Below are 21,073 nucleotides of genomic sequence, written 5' to 3'. Positions count from 1 at the left end.
GGTGCTGTGGGGGAAGGGGGGATACTTACCACGGGTGATGTGGGGGAGGGGGGGATGCTTACCACGGGTGGTGTGGGGGAGGGGGGGATGCTTACCACGGGTGGTGTGGGGGAGGGGGGGATACTTACCACGGGTGGTGTGGGGGAGGGGGGGATACTTACCACGGGTGGTGTGGGGGAGGGGGGGATGCTTACCACGGGTGGTGTGGGGGAGGGGGGGATGCTTACCACAGGGTGCTGTGGGGGAGGGGGGGATACTTACCACAGGGTGCTGTGGGGGAGGGGCGGCTTGCAGTTTGTGCAGGTCACAGGTCAAATTCTCACGGCAAACAGGACACAGCATTACAAGCATTACAATTTCCTGCAGGGATATACAATGTGTTACACACAGACACAGACACAGACACAGACACAGACACACAGTGGTAAACTGCCACAGTACCAGTACTTTTATACCCAAACCTGCCACAGTACCAGTACTTTTATATCCAAACCTGCCACAGTACCAGTACTTTTATACCCAAACCTGCCACAGTACCAGTACTTTTATACCCAAACCTGCCACAGTACCAGTACTTTTATACCCAAACCTGCCACAGTACCAGTACTTTTATATCCCAACTTGCCACAGTACCAGTACTTTTATATCCCAATCTGATACAGTACCAGTACTTTTAAATCCCAACCTGCCACAGTACCAGTACTTTTATACCCAATCCTGCCACGGTACCAGTACTTTTATATCCCAACTTGCCACAGTACCAGTACTTTTATACCCAAACCTGCCATAGTATCAGTACTTTTATATCCAAACCTGCCACAGTACCAGTACTTTTATACGCAAACCTGCCACAGTACCAGTACTTTTACACCCAAACCTGCCACAGTACCAGTACTTTTATATCCCAAACCTGCCACAGTACCAGTACTTTTATATCCCAAACTGCTACAGTACCAGTACTTTTATACGCAAACCTGCCACAGTACCAGTACTTTTATACCCAAAAACCTGCCACAGTACCAGTACTTTTATACGCAAACCTGCCACAGTACCAGTACTTTTATACCCAAATCTGCCACAGTACCAGTACTTTTATATCCCAAACTGCTACAGTACCAGTACTTTTATACCCAAACCTGCCACAGTACCAGTACTTTTATACGCAAACCTGCCACAGTACCAGTACTTTTATATCCCAATCTGCTACAGTACCAGTACTTTTATATCCCAACCTGCCACAGTACCAGTACTTTTATACCCCAACCTGCCACAGTACCAGTACTTTTATATCCCAACTTGCCACAGTACCGGTACTTTTATACCCAAACCTGCCACAGTACCAGTACTTTTATACCCAAACCTGCCACAGTACCAGTACTTTTATACCCAAACCTGCCACAGTACCAGTACTTTTATACCCAAACCTGCCACAGTACCAGTACTTTTATACCAAAACCTTCCACAGTAACAGTACTTTTATATCCCAATCTGCTACAGTACCAGTACTTTTATACCTAAACCTGCCACAGTACCAGTACTTTTATACCCAAACCTGCCACAGTACCAGTACTTTTATACCAAAACCTGCCACAGTACCAGTACTTTTATATCCCAACCTGCCACAGTACCAGTACTTTTATATCCCAAATTGCCACAGTACCAGTACTTTTATACCCAAACCTGCCACAGTACCAGTACTTTAATATCCAAACCTGCCACAGTACCAGTACTTTTATATCCAAACCTGCTACAGTACCAGTACTTTTATACCCAAACCTGCCACAGTACTAGTACTTTTATATCCAAACCTGCCACAGTACCAGTACTTTTATACCCAAACCTGCCACTGTACCAGTACTTTTATACACAAACCTATCCACAGTACCAGTACTTTTATATCCCAACTTGCCACAGTACCAGTACTTTTATACCAAAACCTGCCACAGTACCAGTACTTTTATACCCAAACCTGCCACAGTACCAGTACTTTTATACTCAAACCTGCCACAGTACCAGTACTTTTATACCCAAACCTGTCACAGTACCAGTACTTTTATATCCCAAATTGCCACAGTACCAGTACTTTTATACCCAAACCTGCCACAGTACCAGTACTTTTATATCCCAACTTGCCACAGTACCAGTACTTTTATACCCAAACCTGCCACAGTACCAGTACTTTTATACCCAAACCTGCCACTGTACCAGTACTTTTATATTCAAACCTGCCACAGTACCAGTACTTTTATACCCAAACCTGCCACAGTACGAGTACTTTTATACCCAAACCTGCCACAGTACCAGTACTTTTATACCCAAACCTGCCACAGTACCAGTACTTTTATACCCAAACCTGCCACAGTACCAGTACTTTTATACCCAAACCTGCCACAGTACCAGTACTTTTATACCCAAACCTGCCACAGTACCAGTACTTTTATACCCAAACCTGCCACAGTACCCGTACTTTTATACCCAAACCTGCCACAGTACCAGTACTTTTATATCCCAATCTGATACAGTACCAGTACTTTTATATCCCAACCTGCCACAGTACCAGTACTTTTATATCCAAACCTGCCACAGTACCAGTACTTTTATATCCCAACTTGCCACAGTACCAGTACTTTATACGCAAACCTGCCACAGTACCAGTACTTTTATACCCAAACCTGCCACGGTACCAGTACTTTTATATCCCAACTTGCCACAGTACCAGTACTTTTATACCCAAACCTGCCATAGTATCAGTACTTTTATATCCAAACCTGCCACAGTGCCAGTACTATTATACGCAAACCTGCCACAGTACCAGTACTTTTATATCCTAAACTGCTACAGTACCAGTACTTTTATACCCAAACCTGCCACAGTACCAGTACTTTTATACGCAAACCTGCCACAGTACCAGTACTTTTATATCCCAATCTGCTACAGTACCAGTACTTTTATATCCCAACCTGCCACAGTACCAGTACTTTTATACCCCAACCTGCCACAGTACAAGTACTTTTATACCCAAACCTGCCACAGTACCAGTACTTTTATATCCCAACTTGCCACAGTACCGGTACTTTTATACCCAAACCTGCCACAGTACCGGTACTTTTATACCCAAACCTGCCACAGTACCAGTACTTTTATACCCAAACCTGCCACAGTACCAGTACTTTTATACCCAAACCTGCCACAGTACCAGTACTTTTATATCCCAACTTGCCACAGTACCAGTACTTTTATACCCAAACCTGCCACAGCATCAGTACTTTTATACCCAAACCTGCCACAGTACCAGTACTTTTATATCCCAACTTGCCACAGTACCAGTACTTTTATACCCAAACCTGCCACAGTATCAGTACTTTTATATCCAAACCTGCCACAGTACCAGTACTTTTATACCCAAACCTGCCACAGTACCAGTACTTTTATATCCAAACCTGCCACAGTACCAGTACTTTTATACCCAAACCTGCCACAGTACCAGTACTTTTATATCCCAACCTGCCACAGTACCCATACTTTTATACCCAAACCTGCCACAGTACCAGTACTTTTATATCCCAACCTGCCACAGTACCCATACTTTTATACCCAAACCTGCCACAGTACCAGTACTTTTATATCCCAATCTGATACAGTACCAGTACTTTTATATCCCAACCTGCCACAGTACCAGTACTTTTATATCCCAACCTGCCACAGTACCAGTACTTTTATATCCCAAACTGCTACAGTACCAGTACTTTTATACCCAAACCTGCCACACTACCAGTACTTTTATACCCAAACCTGCCACAGTACCAGTACTTTTATATCCCAAACTGCTACAGTACCAGTACTTTTATACCCAAACCTGCCACAGTACCAGTACTTTTATACCCAAACCTGCCACAGTACCAGTACTTTTATACGCAAACCTGCCACAGTACCAGTACTTTTATATCCCAATCTGCTAAAGTACCAGTACTTTTATATCCCAACCTGCCACAGTACCAGTACTTTTATACCCCAACCTGCCACAGTACCAGTACTTTTATATCCCAACTTGCCACAGTACTGGTACTTTTATACCCAAACCTGCCACAGTACCAGTACTTTTATACCCAAACCTGCCACAGTACCAGTACTTTTATACCCAAACCTGCCACAGTACCAGTACTTTTATACCCAAACCTGCCACAGTACCAGTACTTTTATACCAAAACCTTCCACAGTACCAGTACTTTTATATCCCAATCTGCTACAGTACCAGTACTTTTATACCTAAACCTGCCACAGTACCAGTACTTTTATACCCAAACCTGCCACAGTACCAGTACTTTTATACCAAAACCTGCCACAGTACCAGTACTTTTATATCCCAACCTGCCACAGTACCAGTACTTTTATATCCCAAATTGCCACAGTACCAGTACTTTTATACCCAAACCTGCCACAGTACCAGTACTTTAATATCCAAACCTGCCACAGTACCAGTACTTTTATATCCAAACCTGCCACAGTACCAGTACTTTTATACCCAAACCTGCCACAGTACTAGTACTTTTATATCCAAACCTGCCACAGTACCAGTACTTTTATACCCAAACCTGCCACAGTACCAGTACTTTTATACCCAAACCTGCCACAGTACCAGTACTTTTATACACAAACCTATCCACAGAACCAGTACTTTTATATCCCAACTTGCCACAGTACCAGTACTTTTATACCAAAACCTGCCACAGTACCAGTGCTTTTATACCCAAACCTGCCACAGTACCAGTACTTTTATACCCAAACCTGTCACAGTACCAGTACTTTTATATCCCAAATTGCCACAGTACCAGTACTTTTATACCCAAACCTGCCACAGTACCAGTACTTTTATATCCCAACTTGCCACAGTACCAGTACTTTTATACCCAAACCTGCCACAGTACCAGTACTTTTATACCCAAACCTGCCACAGTACCAGTACTTTTATATTTAAACCTGCCACAGTACCAGTACTTTTATACCCAAACCTGCCACAGTACCAGTACTTTTATACCCAAACCTGCCACAGTACCAGTACTTTTATACCCAAACCTGCCACAGTACCAGTACTTTTATACCCAAACCTGCCACAGTACCAGTACTTTTATATTCAAACCTGCCACAGTACCAGTACTTTTATACCCAAACCTGCCACAGTACCCGTACTTTTATACCCAAACCTGCCACAGTACCAGTACTTTTATATCACAATCTGATACAGTACCAGTACTTTTATATCCCAACCTGCCACAGTACCAGTACTTTTATATCCAAACCTGCCACAGTACCAGTACTTTTATATCCCAACTTGCCACAGTACCAGTACTTTTATACGCAAACCTGCCACAGTACCAGTACTTTTATACCCAAACCTGCCACAGTACCAGTACTTTTATATCCCAACTTGCCACAGTACCAGTACTTTTATACCCAAACCTGCCATAGTATCAGTACTTTTATATCCAAACCTGCCACAGTGCCAGTACTATTATACGCAAACCTGCCACAGTACCAGTACTTTTATATCCTAAACTGCTACAGTACCAGTACTTTTATACCCAAACCTGCCACAGTACCAGTACTTTTATACGCAAACCTGCCACAGTACCAGTACTTTTATATCCCAATCTGCTACAGTACCAGTACTTTTATATCCCAATCTGCCACAGTACCAGTACTTTTATACCCCAACCTGCCACAGTACAAGTACTTTTATACCCAAACCTGCCACAGTACCGGTACTTTTATATCCCAACTTGCCACAGTATCGGTACTTTTATACCCAAACCTGCCACAGTACCGGTACTTTTATACCCAAACCTGCCATAGTACCAGTACTTTTATACCCAAACCTGCCACAGTACCAGTACTTTTATACCCAAACCTGCCACAGTACCAGTACTTTTATACCCAAACCTGCCACAGTACCAGTACTTTTATATCCCAACTTGCCACAGTACCAGTACTTTTATACCCAAACCTGCCACAGCATCAGTACTTTTATATCCAAACCTGCCACAGTACCAGTACTTTTATATCCCAACTTGCCACAGTACCAGTACTTTTATACCCAAACCTGCCACAGTATCAGTACTTTTATATCCAAACCTGCCACAGTACCAGTACTTTTATACCCAAACCTGCCACAGTACCAGTACTTTTATATCCAAACCTGCCACAGTACCAGTACTTTTATACCCAAACCTGCCACAGTACCAGTACTTTTATATCCCAACCTGCCACAGTACCCATACTTTTATACCCAAACCTGCCACAGTACCAGTACTTTTATATCCCAATTTGATACAGTACCAGTACTTTTATATCCCAACCTGCCACAGTACCAGTACTTTTATATCCAAACCTGCCACAGTATCAGTACTTTTATATCCAAACCTGCCACAGTGCCAGTACTATTATACGCAAACCTGCCACAGTACCAGTACTATTATACGCAAACCTGCCACAGTACCAGTACTTTTATATCCCAAACCTGCCACAGTACCAGTACTTTTATACCCAAACCTGCCACAGTACCAGTACTTTTATATCCTAAACTGCTACAGTACCAGTACTTTTATACCCAAACCTGCCACAGTACCAGTACTTTTATACGCAAACCTGCCACAGTACCAGTACTTTTATATCCCAATCTGCTACAGTACCAGTACTTTTATACCCAAACTTGCCACAGTACCAGTACTTTTATATCCCAACCTGCCACAGTACCAGTACTTTTATACCCCAACCTGCCACAGTACCAGTACTTTTATACCCAAACCTGCCACAGTACCGGTACTTTTATATCCCAACTTGCCACAGTACCGGTACTTTTATACCCAAACCTGCCACAGTACCAGTACTTTTATATCCAAACCTGCCACAGTACCGGTACTTTTATACCCAAACCTGCCACAGTACCAGTACTTTTATACCCAAACCTGCCACAGTACCAGTACTTTTATACCCAAACCTGCCACAGAACCAGTATTTTTATACCCAAACCTGCCACAGTACCAGTACTTTTATATCCCAACCTGCCACAGTACCCATACTTTTATACCCAAACCTGCCACAGTACCAGTACTTTTATATCCCAATTTGATACAGAACCAGTACTTTTATATCCCAACCTGCCACAGTACCAGTACTTTTATATCCAAACCTGCCACAGTATCAGTACTTTTATATCCAAACCTGCCACAGTGCCAGTACTATTATACGCAAACCTGCCACAGTACCAGTACTATTATACGCAAACCTGCCACAGTACCAGTACTTTTATATCCCAAACCTGCCACAGTACCAGTACTTTTATACCCAAACCTGCCACAGTACCAGTACTTTTATACTCAAACCTGCCACAGTACCAGTACTTTTATACCCAAACCTGCCACAGTACCAGTACTTTTATATCCCAAATTGCCACAGTACCAGTACTTTTATACCCAAACCTGCCACAGTACCAGTACTTTTATATCCCAACTTGCCACAGTACCAGTACTTTTATACCCAAACCTGCCACAGTACCAGTACTTTTATACCCAAACCTGCCACAGTACCAGTACTTTTATACCCAAACCTGCCACAGTACCAGTACTTTTATACCCAAACCTGCCACAGTACCAGTACTTTTATATCCAAACCTGCCACGGTACCAGTACTTTTATATCCAAACCTGCCACAGTACCAGTACTTTTATATCCCAACCTGCCACAGTACCAGTACTTTTATATCCAAACCTGCCACAGTACCAGTACTTTTATACCCAAACCTGCCACAGTACCAGTACTTATATATCCCAACTTGCCACAGTACCAGTACTTTTATACCCAAACCTGCCACAGTACCAGTACTTTTATACCCATTCCTGCCACAGTACCAGTACTTTTATACCCAAACCTGCCACAGTACCAGTACTTTTATATCCCAACTTGCCACAGTACCGGTACTTTTATACCCAAACCTGCCACAGTACCAGTACTTTTATACCCAAACCTGCAACAGTACCAGTACTTTTATACCCAAACCTGCCACAGCACCAGTACTTTTATACCCAAACCTGCCACAGTACCAGTACTTTTATACCTAAACCTGCCACAGTACCAGTACTTTTATACCAAAACCTTCCACAGTACCAGTACTTTTATATCCCAATCTGCTACAGTACCAGTACTTTTATACCTAAACCTGCCACAGTACCAGTACTTTTATACCCAAACCTGCCACAGTACCAGTACTTTTATACCAAAACCTGCCACAGTACCAGTACTTTTATATCCCAACCTGCCACAGTACCAGAACTTTTATATCCCAAATTGCAACAGTACCAGTACTTTTATACCCAAACCTGCCACAGTACCAGTACTTTAATATCCAAACCTGCCACAGTACCAGTACTTTTATATCCAAACCTGCTACAGTACCAGTACTTTTATACCCAAACCTGCCACAGTACTAGTACTTTTATATCCAAACCTGCCACAGTACCAGTACTTTTATACCCAAACCTGCCACAGGACCAGTACTTTTATACACAAACCTATCCACATTACCAGTACTTTTATATCCCAACTTGCCACAGTACCAGTACTTTTATACCAAAACCTGCCACAGTACCAAAACCTGCCACAGTACCAGTACTTTTATACCCAAACCTGCCACAGTACCAGTGCTTTTATACCCAAACCTGCCACAGTACCAGTACTTTTATATCCCAAATTGCCACAGTACCAGTACTTTTATACCCAAACCTGCCACAGTACCAGTACTTTTATATCCCAACTTGCCACAGTACCAGTACTTTTATACCCAAACCTGCCACAGTACCAGTACTTTTATACCCAAACCTGCCACAGTACCAGTACTTTTATACCCAAACCTGCCACAGTACCAGTACTTTTATATCCAAACCTGCCACAGTACCAGTACTTTTATACCCAAACCTGCCACGGTACCAGTACTTTTATATCCAAACCTGCCACAGTACCAGTACTTTTATATCCCAACCTGCCACAGTACCAGTACTTTTATATCCAAACCTGCCACAGTACCAGTACTTTTATATCCAAACCTGCCACAGTACCAGTACTTTTATATCCCAACTTGCCACAGTACCAGTACTTTTATACCCAAACCTGCCACAGTACCAGTACTTTTATACCCAAACCTGCCACAGTACCAGTACTTTTATACCCAAACCTGCCACAGTACCAGTACTTTTATATCCCAACTTGCCACAGTACCAGTACTTTTATACCCAAACCTGCCACAGTACCAGTACTTTTATATCCCAACTTGCCACAGTACCAGTACTTTTATATCCCAATCTGATACAGTACCAGTACTTTTATATCCCAACCTGCCACAGTACCAGTACTTTTATACCCAATCCTGCCACGGTACCAGTACTTTTATATCCCAACTTGCCACAGTACCAGTACTTTTATACCCAAACCTGCCACAGTATCAGTACTTTTATATCCAAACCTGCCACAGTACCAGTACTTTTATACCCAAACCTGCCACAGTACCAGTACTTTTATATCCAAACCTGCCACAGTACCAGTACTTTTATATCCAAACCTGCCACAGTACCAGTACTTTTATACCCAAACCTGCCACAGTACCAGTACTTTTATACCCAAACCTGCCACAGAACCAGTACTTTTATACCCAAACCTGCCACAGTACCAGTACTTTTATACCCAAACCTGCCACAGAACCAGTACTTTTATACCCAAACCTGCCACAGTACCAGTACTTTAATACCCAAACCTGCCACAGTACCAGTACTTTTATATCCCAATCTTGCCACAGTACCAGTACTTTTATATCCAAACCTGCCACAGTACCAGTACTTTTATACCCAAACCTGCCACAGTACCAGTACTTTTATACCCAAACCTGCCACAGTACCAGTACTTTTATACCCATACCTGCCACAGTACCAGTACTTTTATATCCAAACCTGCCACAGTACCAGTACTTTTATATCCAAACCTGCCACAGTACCAGTACTTATATATCCAAACCTGCCACAGTACCAGTACTTCAATAGCCAAACCTGCCACAGTACCAGTACTTTTATACCCAAACTTGCCACAGTACCAGTACTTTTATATCCAAACCTGCCACAGTACCAGTACTTTTATACTCAAACCGGCCACAGTACCAGTACTTTTATATCCCAATCTTGCCACAGTACCAGTACTTTTATATCCAAACCTGCCACAGTACCAGTACTTTTATACCCAAACCTGCCACAGTACCAGTACTTTTATACCCAAACCTGCCACAGTACCAGTACTTTTATACCCAAACCTGCCACAGTACCAGTACTTTTATACCCAAACCTGCCACAGTACCAGTACTTATATATCCAAACCTGCCACAGTACCAGTACTTTTATATCCAAACCTGCCACAGTACCAGTACTTTTATACCCAAACCTGCCACAGTACCAGTACTTTTATATCCCAATCTTGCCACAGTACCAGTACTTTTATATCCAAACCTGCCACAGTACCAGTACTTTTATACCCAAACCTGCCACAGTACCAGTACTTTTATACCCAAACCTGCCACAGTACCAGTACTTTTATACCCAAACCTGCCACAGCATCAGTACTTTTATATCCAAACCTGCCACAGTACCAGTACTTTTATATCCCAACTTGCCACAGTACCAGTACTTTTATACCCAAACCTGCCACAGTATCAGTACTTTTATATCCAAACCTGCCACAGTACCAGTACTTTTATACCCAAACCTGCCACAGTACCAGTACTTTTATATCCAAACCTGCCACAGTACCAGTACTTTTATACCCAAACCTGCCACAGTACCAGTACTTTTATATCCCAACCTGCCACAGTACCCATACTTTTATACCCAAACCTGCCACAGTACCAGTACTTTTATATCCCAATTTGATACAGTACCAGTACTTTTATATCCCAACCTGCCACAGTACCAGTACTTTTATATCCAAACCTGCCACAGTATCAGTACTTTTATATCCAAACCTGCCACAGTGCCAGTACTATTATACGCAAACCTGCCACAGTACCAGTACTATTATACGCAAACCTGCCACAGTACCAGTACTTTTATATCCCAAACCTGCCACAGTACCAGTACTTTTATACCCAAACCTGCCACAGTACCAGTACTTTTATATCCTAAACTGCTACAGTACCAGTACTTTTATACCCAAACCTGCCACAGTACCAGTACTTTTATACGCAAACCTGCCACAGTACCAGTACTTTTATATCCCAATCTGCTACAGTACCAGTACTTTTATACCCAAACTTGCCACAGTACCAGTACTTTTATATCCCAACCTGCCACAGTACCAGTACTTTTATACCCCAACCTGCCACAGTACCAGTACTTTTATACCCAAACCTGCCACAGTACCGGTACTTTTATATCCCAACTTGCCACAGTACCGGTACTTTTATACCCAAACCTGCCACAGTACCAGTACTTTTATACCCAAACCTGCCACAGTACCGGTACTTTTATACCCAAACCTGCCACAGTACCAGTACTTTTATACCCAAACCTGCCACAGTACCAGTACTTTTATACCCAAACCTGCCACAGTACCAGTACTTTTATATCCCAACCTGCCACAGTACCCATACTTTTATACCCAAACCTGCCACAGTACCAGTACTTTTATATCCCAATTTGATACAGTACCAGTACTTTTATATCCCAACCTGCCACAGTACCAGTACTTTTATATCCAAACCTGCCACAGTATCAGTACTTTTATATCCAAACCTGCCACAGTGCCAGTACTATTATACGCAAACCTGCCACAGTACCAGTACTATTATACGCAAACCTGCCACAGTACCAGTACTTTTATATCCCAAACCTGCCACAGTACCAGTACTTTTATACCCAAACCTGCCACAGTACCAGTACTTTTATACTCAAACCTGCCACAGTACCAGTACTTTTATACCCAAACCTGCCACAGTACCAGTACTTTTATATCCCAAATTGCCACAGTACCAGTACTTTTATACCCAAACCTGCCACAGTACCAGTACTTTTATATCCCAACTTGCCACAGTACCAGTACTTTTATACCCAAACCTGCCACAGTACCAGTACTTTTATACCCAAACCTGCCACAGTACCAGTACTTTTATACCCAAACCTGCCACAGTACCAGTACTTTTATACCCAAACCTGCCACAGTACCAGTACTTTTATATCCAAACCTGCCACGGTACCAGTACTTTTATATCCAAACCTGCCACAGTACCAGTACTTTTATATCCCAACCTGCCACAGTACCAGTACTTTTATATCCAAACCTGCCACAGTACCAGTACTTTTATACCCAAACCTGCCACAGTACCAGTACTTATATATCCCAACTTGCCACAGTACCAGTACTTTTATACCCAAACCTGCCACAGTACCAGTACTTTTATACCCATTCCTGCCACAGTACCAGTACTTTTATACCCATTCCTGCCACAGTACCAGTACTTTTATACCCAAACCTGCCACAGTACCAGTACTTTTATATCCCAACTTGCCACAGTACCGGTACTTTTATACCCAAACCTGCCACAGTACCAGTACTTTTATACCCAAACCTGCAACAGTACCAGTACTTTTATACCCAAACCTGCCACAGCACCAGTACTTTTATACCCAAACCTGCCACAGTACCAGTACTTTTATACCTAAACCTGCCACAGTACCAGTACTTTTATACCAAAACCTTCCACAGTACCAGTACTTTTATATCCCAATCTGCTACAGTACCAGTACTTTTATACCTAAACCTGCCACAGTACCAGTACTTTTATACCCAAACCTGCCACAGTACCAGTACTTTTATACCAAAACCTGCCACAGTACCAGTACTTTTATATCCCAACCTGCCACAGTACCAGTACTTTTATATCCCAAATTGCCACAGTACCAGTACTTTTATACCCAAACCTGCCACAGTACCAGTACTTTAATATCCAAACCTGCCACAGTACCAGTACTTTTATATCCAAACCTGCTACAGTACCAGTACTTTTATACCCAAACCTGCCACAGTACTAGTACTTTTATATCCAAACCTGCCACAGTACCAGTACTTTTATACCCAAACCTGCCACAGGACCAGTACTTTTATACACAAACCTATCCACATTACCAGTACTTTTATATCCCAACTTGCCACAGTACCAGTACTTTTATACCAAAACCTGCCACAGTACCAAAACCTGCCACAGTACCAGTACTTTTATACCCAAACCTGCCACAGTACCAGTGCTTTTATACCCAAACCTGCCACAGTACCAGTACTTTTATACTCAAACCTGCCACAGTACCAGTACTTTTATACCCAAACCTGTCACAGTACCAGTACTTTTATATCCCAAATTGCCACAGTACCAGTACTTTTATACCCAAACCTGCCACAGTACCAGTACTTTTATATCCCAACTTGCCACAGTACCAGTACTTTTATACCCAAACCTGCCACAGTACCAGTACTTTTATACCCAAACCTGCCACAGTACCAGTACTTTTATACCCAAACCTGCCACAGTACCAGTACTTTTATATCCAAACCTGCCACAGTACCAGTACTTTTATACCCAAACCTGCCACGGTACCAGTACTTTTATATCCAAACCTGCCACAGTACCAGTACTTTTATATCCCAACCTGCCACAGTACCAGTACTTTTATATCCCAACCTGCCACAGTACCAGTACTTTTATATCCAAACCTGCCACAGTACCAGTACTTTTATATCCAAACCTGCCACAGTACCAGTACTTTTATATCCCAACTTGCCACAGTACCAGTACTTTTATATCCCAACTTGCCACAGTACCAGTACTTTTATACCCAAACCTGCCACAGTACCAGTACTTTTATACCCAAACCTGCCACAGTACCAGTACTTTTATACCCAAACCTGCCACAGTACCAGTACTTTTATATCCCAACTTGCCACAGTACCAGTACTTTTATACCCAAACCTGCCACAGTACCAGTACTTTTATATCCCAACTTGCCACAGTACCAGTACTTTTATATCCCAATCTGATACAGTACCAGTACTTTTATATCCCAACCTGCCACAGTACCAGTACTTTTATACCCAATCCTGCCACGGTACCAGTACTTTTATATCCCAACTTGCCACAGTACCAGTACTTTTATACCCAAACCTGCCACAGTATCAGTACTTTTATATCCAAACCTGCCACAGTACCAGTACTTTTATACCCAAACCTGCCACAGTACCAGTACTTTTATATCCAAACCTGCCACAGTACCAGTACTTTTATATCCAAACCTGCCACAGTACCAGTACTTTTATACCCAAACCTGCCACAGTACCAGTACTTTTATACCCAAACCTGCCACAGAACCAGTACTTTTATACCCAAACCTGCCACAGTACCAGTACTTTTATACCCAAACCTGCCACAGAACCAGTACTTTTATACCCAAACCTGCCACAGTACCAGTACTTTAATACCCAAACCTGCCACAGTACCAGTACTTTTATATCCCAATCTTGCCACAGTACCAGTACTTTTATATCCAAACCTGCCACAGTACCAGTACTTTTATACCCAAACCTGCCACAGTACCAGTACTTTTATACCCAAACCTGCCACAGTACCAGTACTTTTATACCCAAACCTGCCACAGTACCAGTACTTTTATACCCATACCTGCCACAGTACCAGTACTTTTATATCCAAACCTGCCACAGTACCAGTACTTTTATATCCAAACCTGCCACAGTACCAGTACTTTTATACGCAAACCTGCCACAGTACCAGTACTTTTATATCCAAACCTGCCACAGTACCAGTACTTCAATAGCCAAACCTGCCACAGTACCAGTACTTTTATACCCAAACTTGCCACAGTACCAGTACTTTTATACCCAAACCTGCCACAGTACCAGTACTTTTATATCCAAACCTGCCACAGTACCAGTACTTTTATACCCAAACCTGCCACAGTACCAGTACTTTTATATCCCAACCTGCCACAGTACCAGTACTTTTATATCCCAATCTTGCCACAGTACCAGTACTTTTATACCCAAACTTGCCACAGTACCAGTACTTTTATATCCAAACCTGCCACAGTACCAGTACTTTTATACTCAAACCAGCCACAGTACCAGTACTTTTATATCCCAATCTTGCCACAGTACCAGTACTTTTATATCCAAACCTGCCACAGTACCAGTACTTTTATACCCAAACCTGCCACAGTACCAGTACTTTTATATCCAAACCTGCCACAGTACCAGTACTTTTATATCCAAACCTGCCACAGTACCAGTACTTTTATACCCAAACCTGCCACAGTACCAGTACTTTTATATCCCAATCTTGCCACAGTAGCAGTACTTTTATATCCAAACCTGCCACAGTACCAGTACTTTTATACCCAAACCTGCCACAGTACCAGTACTTTTATATCCAAACCTGCCACAGTACCAGTACTTTTATACCCAAACCTGCCACAGTACCAGTACTTTTATATCCCAACCTGCCACAGTACCAGTACTTTTATATCCCAATCTTGCCACAGTACCAGTACTTTTATACCCAAACTTGCCACAGTACCAGTACTTTTATATCCAAACCTGCCACAGTACCAGTACTTTTATACTCAAACCAGCCACAGTACCAGTACTTTTATATCCCAATCTTGCCACAGTACCAGTACTTTTATATCCAAACCTGCCACAGTACCAGTACTTTTATACCCAAACCTGCCACAGTACCAGTACTTTTATATCCAAACCTGCCACAGTACCAGTACTTTTATATCCAAACCTGCCACAGTACCAGTACTTTTATACCCAAACCTGCCACAGTACCAGTACTTTTATATCCCAATCTTGCCACAGTAGCAGTACTTTTATATCCAAACCTGCCACAGTACCAGTACTTTTATACCCAAACCTGCTACAGTACCAGTACTTTTATATCCAAACCTGCCACCGTACCAGTACTTTTATATCCAAACCTGGCGCCAAATTGTCAGTGGAATGTCCTGTACTCCTCAAGGGATCCGCACTCTTGCTCGACAGACCATGCAAAGAAAAAAACACAAACAAACAAAGATCATAGCGCAACACTGTAGGGTAAGCAGTACTGCACTAATACACACAGACAGTTAAGAATCCTAGCGACATTTAAAACAACTATTTATTAAAAAGAACTATGCCGAGACAGACAGTGGCAAATACAAAGAACCGCAGGTCATCCGGGACACAAAAATTGGAGCCCTACTTACATCCAGCAAGGTTTAAACTCGCATGGTAGGAACAAGTCCTAGATACAGATGGTCTCCCTGGCAGGTGATGCCACTGCTCCACTGCGGTTCAGACTCCAGTCAGTCCTTACGATGGTAACCGGAACAGCTCCGGCCGTGGAGACTGGTGTGCGGGGTCCACAGCTCTGCACCGCATGTAGACACACGCCCCACTTCCTCTTCCGGAACAACAGCAAGTCTCTGCGCGCCCGCGCGCGATAGTGCCTGTTGCCTTAAAGGAACAGCTGGCAGGCTGAAGGGATAGCTGGGCTCACAACCCAAATGACCTTAAACGTCCAAAGTCAGTCAAATAGTGGCAGTGCCACTAGCCCTACGCGTTTCGTAGATGTACCTCTACTTCCTCAGGGGCTGAGGAAGCTAAACCTTGCTGGATGTAAGTAGGGCTCCAATTTTAGTGCTCCGGATGACCTGCGGTTCTTTGTATTTGCCACTGTCTGTCTCGGCATAGTTCTTTTTAATAAATAGTTGTTTTAAATGTCGCTAGGATTCTTAACTGTCTGTGTGTATTAGTGCAGTACTGCTTACCCTACAGTGTTGCGCTATGATCTTTGTTTGTTTGTGTTTTTCTCTTTGCATGGTCTGTCGAGCAAGAGTGCGGATCCCTTGAGGAGTACAGGACATTCCACTGACAATTTGGCGCCAGGTTTTTCTTTATTTTGTGTTATTCTGTTAGTACTGACAGTATCACTGGGCAGCCATACTTTATTAAAAGTTTTTTACTATAACACTGTGTATCACACTTTAGCGCTAGTTCACAATTTCTGTTTTCACCACTTAATACCCAAACCTGCTACAGTACCAGTACTTTTATAGCCAAAGAAGTCACTTAAAGTGTGCTCGGCACACACCCCTCTTTTTGTGTTTGCTTCCTTTGGATCAGTATAATGCAAGGACAGATATAGGATAAAGTATCTGTCGTCTATACTTAGCAGTAACACACACACACACACACACACACACACACACACGTCTTAGTGACAATGGGCTAGCTATAACCTGCTCAGGAGGTGGGTTGTGGTCCTGCTCGTAGCAGTGCTGTGAGTAGCGGGCCAGGCAGTGCGTGTGGAAATGATGGTAACACGGAGTCTTTGTGAGTGAGTCATTTTCCTGGGAACAAAATGCAAACATAGCTACATGCCCCACTGAGCCAACCCCGTACACCCCCTCCCCCCCACACACACACCCCCACACACACACATCCCCCCCCCACACACACATCCCCCCCACACACACACATCCCCCCCCACACACACATCCCCCCCCACACACACACCCCCCACACACACACCCCCCACACACAGCCTTACCCCCCCACCCCCACTCACCTCTCACCCAGCCATCACCTTACACACACTCTCCTCACAACCACAATCACACACACACACTCACCACACACACACACCCATAAGCCCCCCCCCACACACACACATCCCCTTACCTCCCCCCCCACACACCCTTACCTCCCCCACCCCCACATCCATCAACTTACACACACTCTCCTCACAACCCCTTACACACACTCTCCTCACAACCCCTTACACACACACACACACACCCCCACCCCCTTACACACACACACACACACACACACACACACACACACACACACACACACACACACACACACACACACACACACACACCCCCCACCCCCTTACACACACACTCACCCATCAACTTACACACACTCTCCTCACAACCCCTTACACACACACAACCACACACACCCTTACCCCCTTACACATGCCCCCCCCCACACAACCATCAACACACACACACACACACCAACTTACACACTCTCCTCACAACCCCTTACACACACATACCCTTACCCCCCCATACACACACACACACACACACCCTTACCCCCACACACCCTTGCACGCACACACACACACACACACACACACACACACACTTGCACCCTTACACATGCCCCCCCACACACAACCATCAACACACACAGACACACACCCCACCACCAGCCACCATCCCCTACACACTTCCCACCCCGTTAATCAAACACCCACCCATCCCCTTACACACACCCACCCTTTACACACCACTGTACACACCCATACCCCTCCACTTGTACAATGTCCCCCCCCCCCCCGTGTCAGTCCCGTGCACGCAGTGCTCACCTGGAAGCCGTACAGACAGATGGCACAGTGACCGTGAGGCACATTACTACACGTGAGCAGCTCCTTCCCCTTCTACAGAACGAGACGGATTAATCCCCACCTCCCAAAGAGAAGGACCCCCCCGCCCCACCCCCAGGGACCGGGGGGCCCCCCGCCCCACCCCCAGGGGGCCCCTCACCCCACCCCCAGGGACAGGGGGGGCCCTCACCCCACCCCCAGGGACCGGGGGCACATTACTACACGTGAGCAGCTCCTTCCCCTTCTACAGAACGAGACGGATTAATTCCCACCTCCCAAAGAGAAGGACCCCCCCGCCCCACCCCCAGGGACCGGGGGGCCCCCCGCCCCACCCCCAGGGGGCCCCTCACCCCACCCCCAGGGACAGGGGGGGCCCTCACCCCACCCCCAGGGACCGGGGGCACATTACTACACGTGAGCAGCTCCTTCCCCTTCTACAGAACGAGACGGATTAATCCCCACCTCCCAAAGAGAAGGACCCCCCCCGCCCCACCCCCAGGGACCGGGGGGCCCCCCGCCCCACCCCCAGGGACCGGGGGGCCCCCCGCCCCACCCCCAGGGACCGGGGGGCCCCCCGCCCCACCCCCAGGGACCGGGGGGCCCCCCGCCCCACCCCCAGGGACCGGGGGGCCCCCCGCCCCACCCCCAGGGACCGGGGGGCCCCTCACCCCACCCCCAGGGACCCGGGGGGCCCTCACCCCACCCCCAGGGGGCCCTCGCCCCACCCCCAGGGGACCGGGGGGGGCCCTCACCCCACCCCCAGGGGACCGGGGGGGGGCCCTCACCCCACCCCCAGGGAACCGGGGGGGGCCCTCACCCCCCCCCCCAGGGAACCGGGGGGGGCCCTCACCCCCCCCCCCCAGGGAACCGGGGGGGGCCCTCACCCCCCCCCCAGGGAACCCTCACCCCACCCCCAGGGAACCGGGGGGGGCCCTCACCCCACCCCCAGGGAACCGGGGGGGGCCCCTCACCCCACCCCCAGGGACCGGGGGGGGGGCCCTCACCCCACCCCCAGGGACCGGGGGGGGGCCCTCACCCCACCCCCAGGGACCGGGGGGGGGCCCTCACCCCACCCCCAGGGACCGGGGGGGGGCCCTCACCCCACCCCCAGGGACCGGGGGGGGGCCCTCACCCCACCCCCAGGGACCGGGGGGGGGCCCTCACCCCACCCCCAGGGACCGGGGGGGGGGCCCTCACCCCACCCCCAGGGACCGGGGGGGGGGCCCTCACCCCACCCCCAGGGACCGGGGGGGGGGCCCTCACCCCACCCCCAGGGACCGGGGGGGGGCCCTCACCCCACCCCCAGGGACCGGGGGGGGGCCCTCACCCCACCCCCAGGGACCGGGGGGGGGCCCTCACCCCACCCCCAGGGACCGGGGGGGGGGCCCTCACCCCCACCCCCAGGGACCGGGGGGGGGCCCTCACCCCACCCCCAGGGACCGGGGGGGGGGCCCTCACCCCACCCCCAGGGACCGGGGGGGGGCCCTCACCCCACCCCCAGGGACCGGGGGGGGGCCCTCACCCCACCCCCAGGGACCGGGGGGGGCCCTCACCCCACCCCCAGGGACCGGGGGGGGCCCTCACCCCACCCCCAGGGACCGGGGGGGCCCCTCACCCCACCCCCAGGGACCGGGGGGGGCCCCTCACCCCACCCCCAGGGACCGGGGGGGCCCCTCACCCCACCCCCAGGGACCGGGGGGGGGCCCTCACCCCACCCCCAGGGACCGGGGGGGGGCCCTCACCCCACCCCCAGGGACCGGGGGGGCCCCTCACCCCACCCCCAGGGACCGGGGGGGCCCCTCACCCCACCCCCAGGGACAGGGGAGCCCTCACCCCACCCCCAGGAACAGGGGGGCCCTCACCCCACCCCCAGGGACCGGGGGGCCCCTCACCCCACCCCCAGCGACGGGAGTCACACACACACACACACACAATCTGGAGTCCTATTGTAAATGACTCACCTCAATCAGCTCATACAAAATGGGACATCCCAAACCTTGGGCAGCAAGAGAGCGCAGGGTACTGCTAATACTGCAAGGGAGAGAGAGCAGAGTACTGCTAATACTGCAAGGGAGAGAGAGCAAAGCACTGCTAATACTGCAAGGGAGAGAGAGCAGAGTACTGCTAATACTGCAAGGGAGAGAGAGCAGAGTACTGCTAATACTGCAAGGGAGAGAGAGCAGAGTACTGCTAATACTGCAAGGGAGAGAGAGCAGGGTACTGCTAATACTGCAAGGGAGAGAGAGCAAAGTACTGCTAATACTGCAAGGGAGAGAGAGCAGGGTACTGCTAATACTGCAAGGGAGAGAGAGCAGGGTATTGCTAATACAGCAAGGGAGAGAGAGCAGAGTACTGCTAATACTGCAACGGAGAGAGCGAGCAGAGTACTACTAATACTGCAAGGGAGAGAGCGAGCAGAGTACTGCTAATACTGCAAGGGAGAGAGAGCAAAGTACTGCTAATACTGCAAGGCAGAGAGAGCAGGGTACTGCTAATACTGCAAGGGAGAGAGAGCAGAGTACTGCTAATACTGCAA

The 21,073-nt window shown here is 47.1% G+C and overlaps 1 protein-coding gene across 1 annotated transcript in view; it reads right to left on the bottom strand.

The window, feature by feature from the left end:
* Window positions 1-261: 261 nt before the first annotated feature.
* Window positions 262-21,073, bottom strand: part of LOC142475938 (E3 ubiquitin-protein ligase RNF25-like) — a gene marked incomplete at both ends in the record, with an annotated part of 55,592 nt that continues 34,780 nt past the window's right edge. The window contains 4 exons of the mRNA XM_075581602.1: window positions 262-360; window positions 17,375-17,485; window positions 18,520-18,591; window positions 20,499-20,568. Of these exons, the coding sequence (XP_075437717.1) occupies window positions 262-360; window positions 17,375-17,485; window positions 18,520-18,591; window positions 20,499-20,568 (352 nt within the window). The remainder of the gene's footprint in view (window positions 361-17,374; window positions 17,486-18,519; window positions 18,592-20,498; window positions 20,569-21,073) is intronic.

The sequence above is a fragment of the Ascaphus truei genome, unplaced genomic scaffold, assembly GCF_040206685.1.
Source record: "Ascaphus truei isolate aAscTru1 unplaced genomic scaffold, aAscTru1.hap1 HAP1_SCAFFOLD_1440, whole genome shotgun sequence".
NCBI classification, from domain to species: domain Eukaryota; kingdom Metazoa; phylum Chordata; class Amphibia; order Anura; family Ascaphidae; genus Ascaphus; species Ascaphus truei.
Note: the sequence above shows the minus strand (reverse complement) of the source record. Positions and strands in the feature narration are given on the sequence as shown.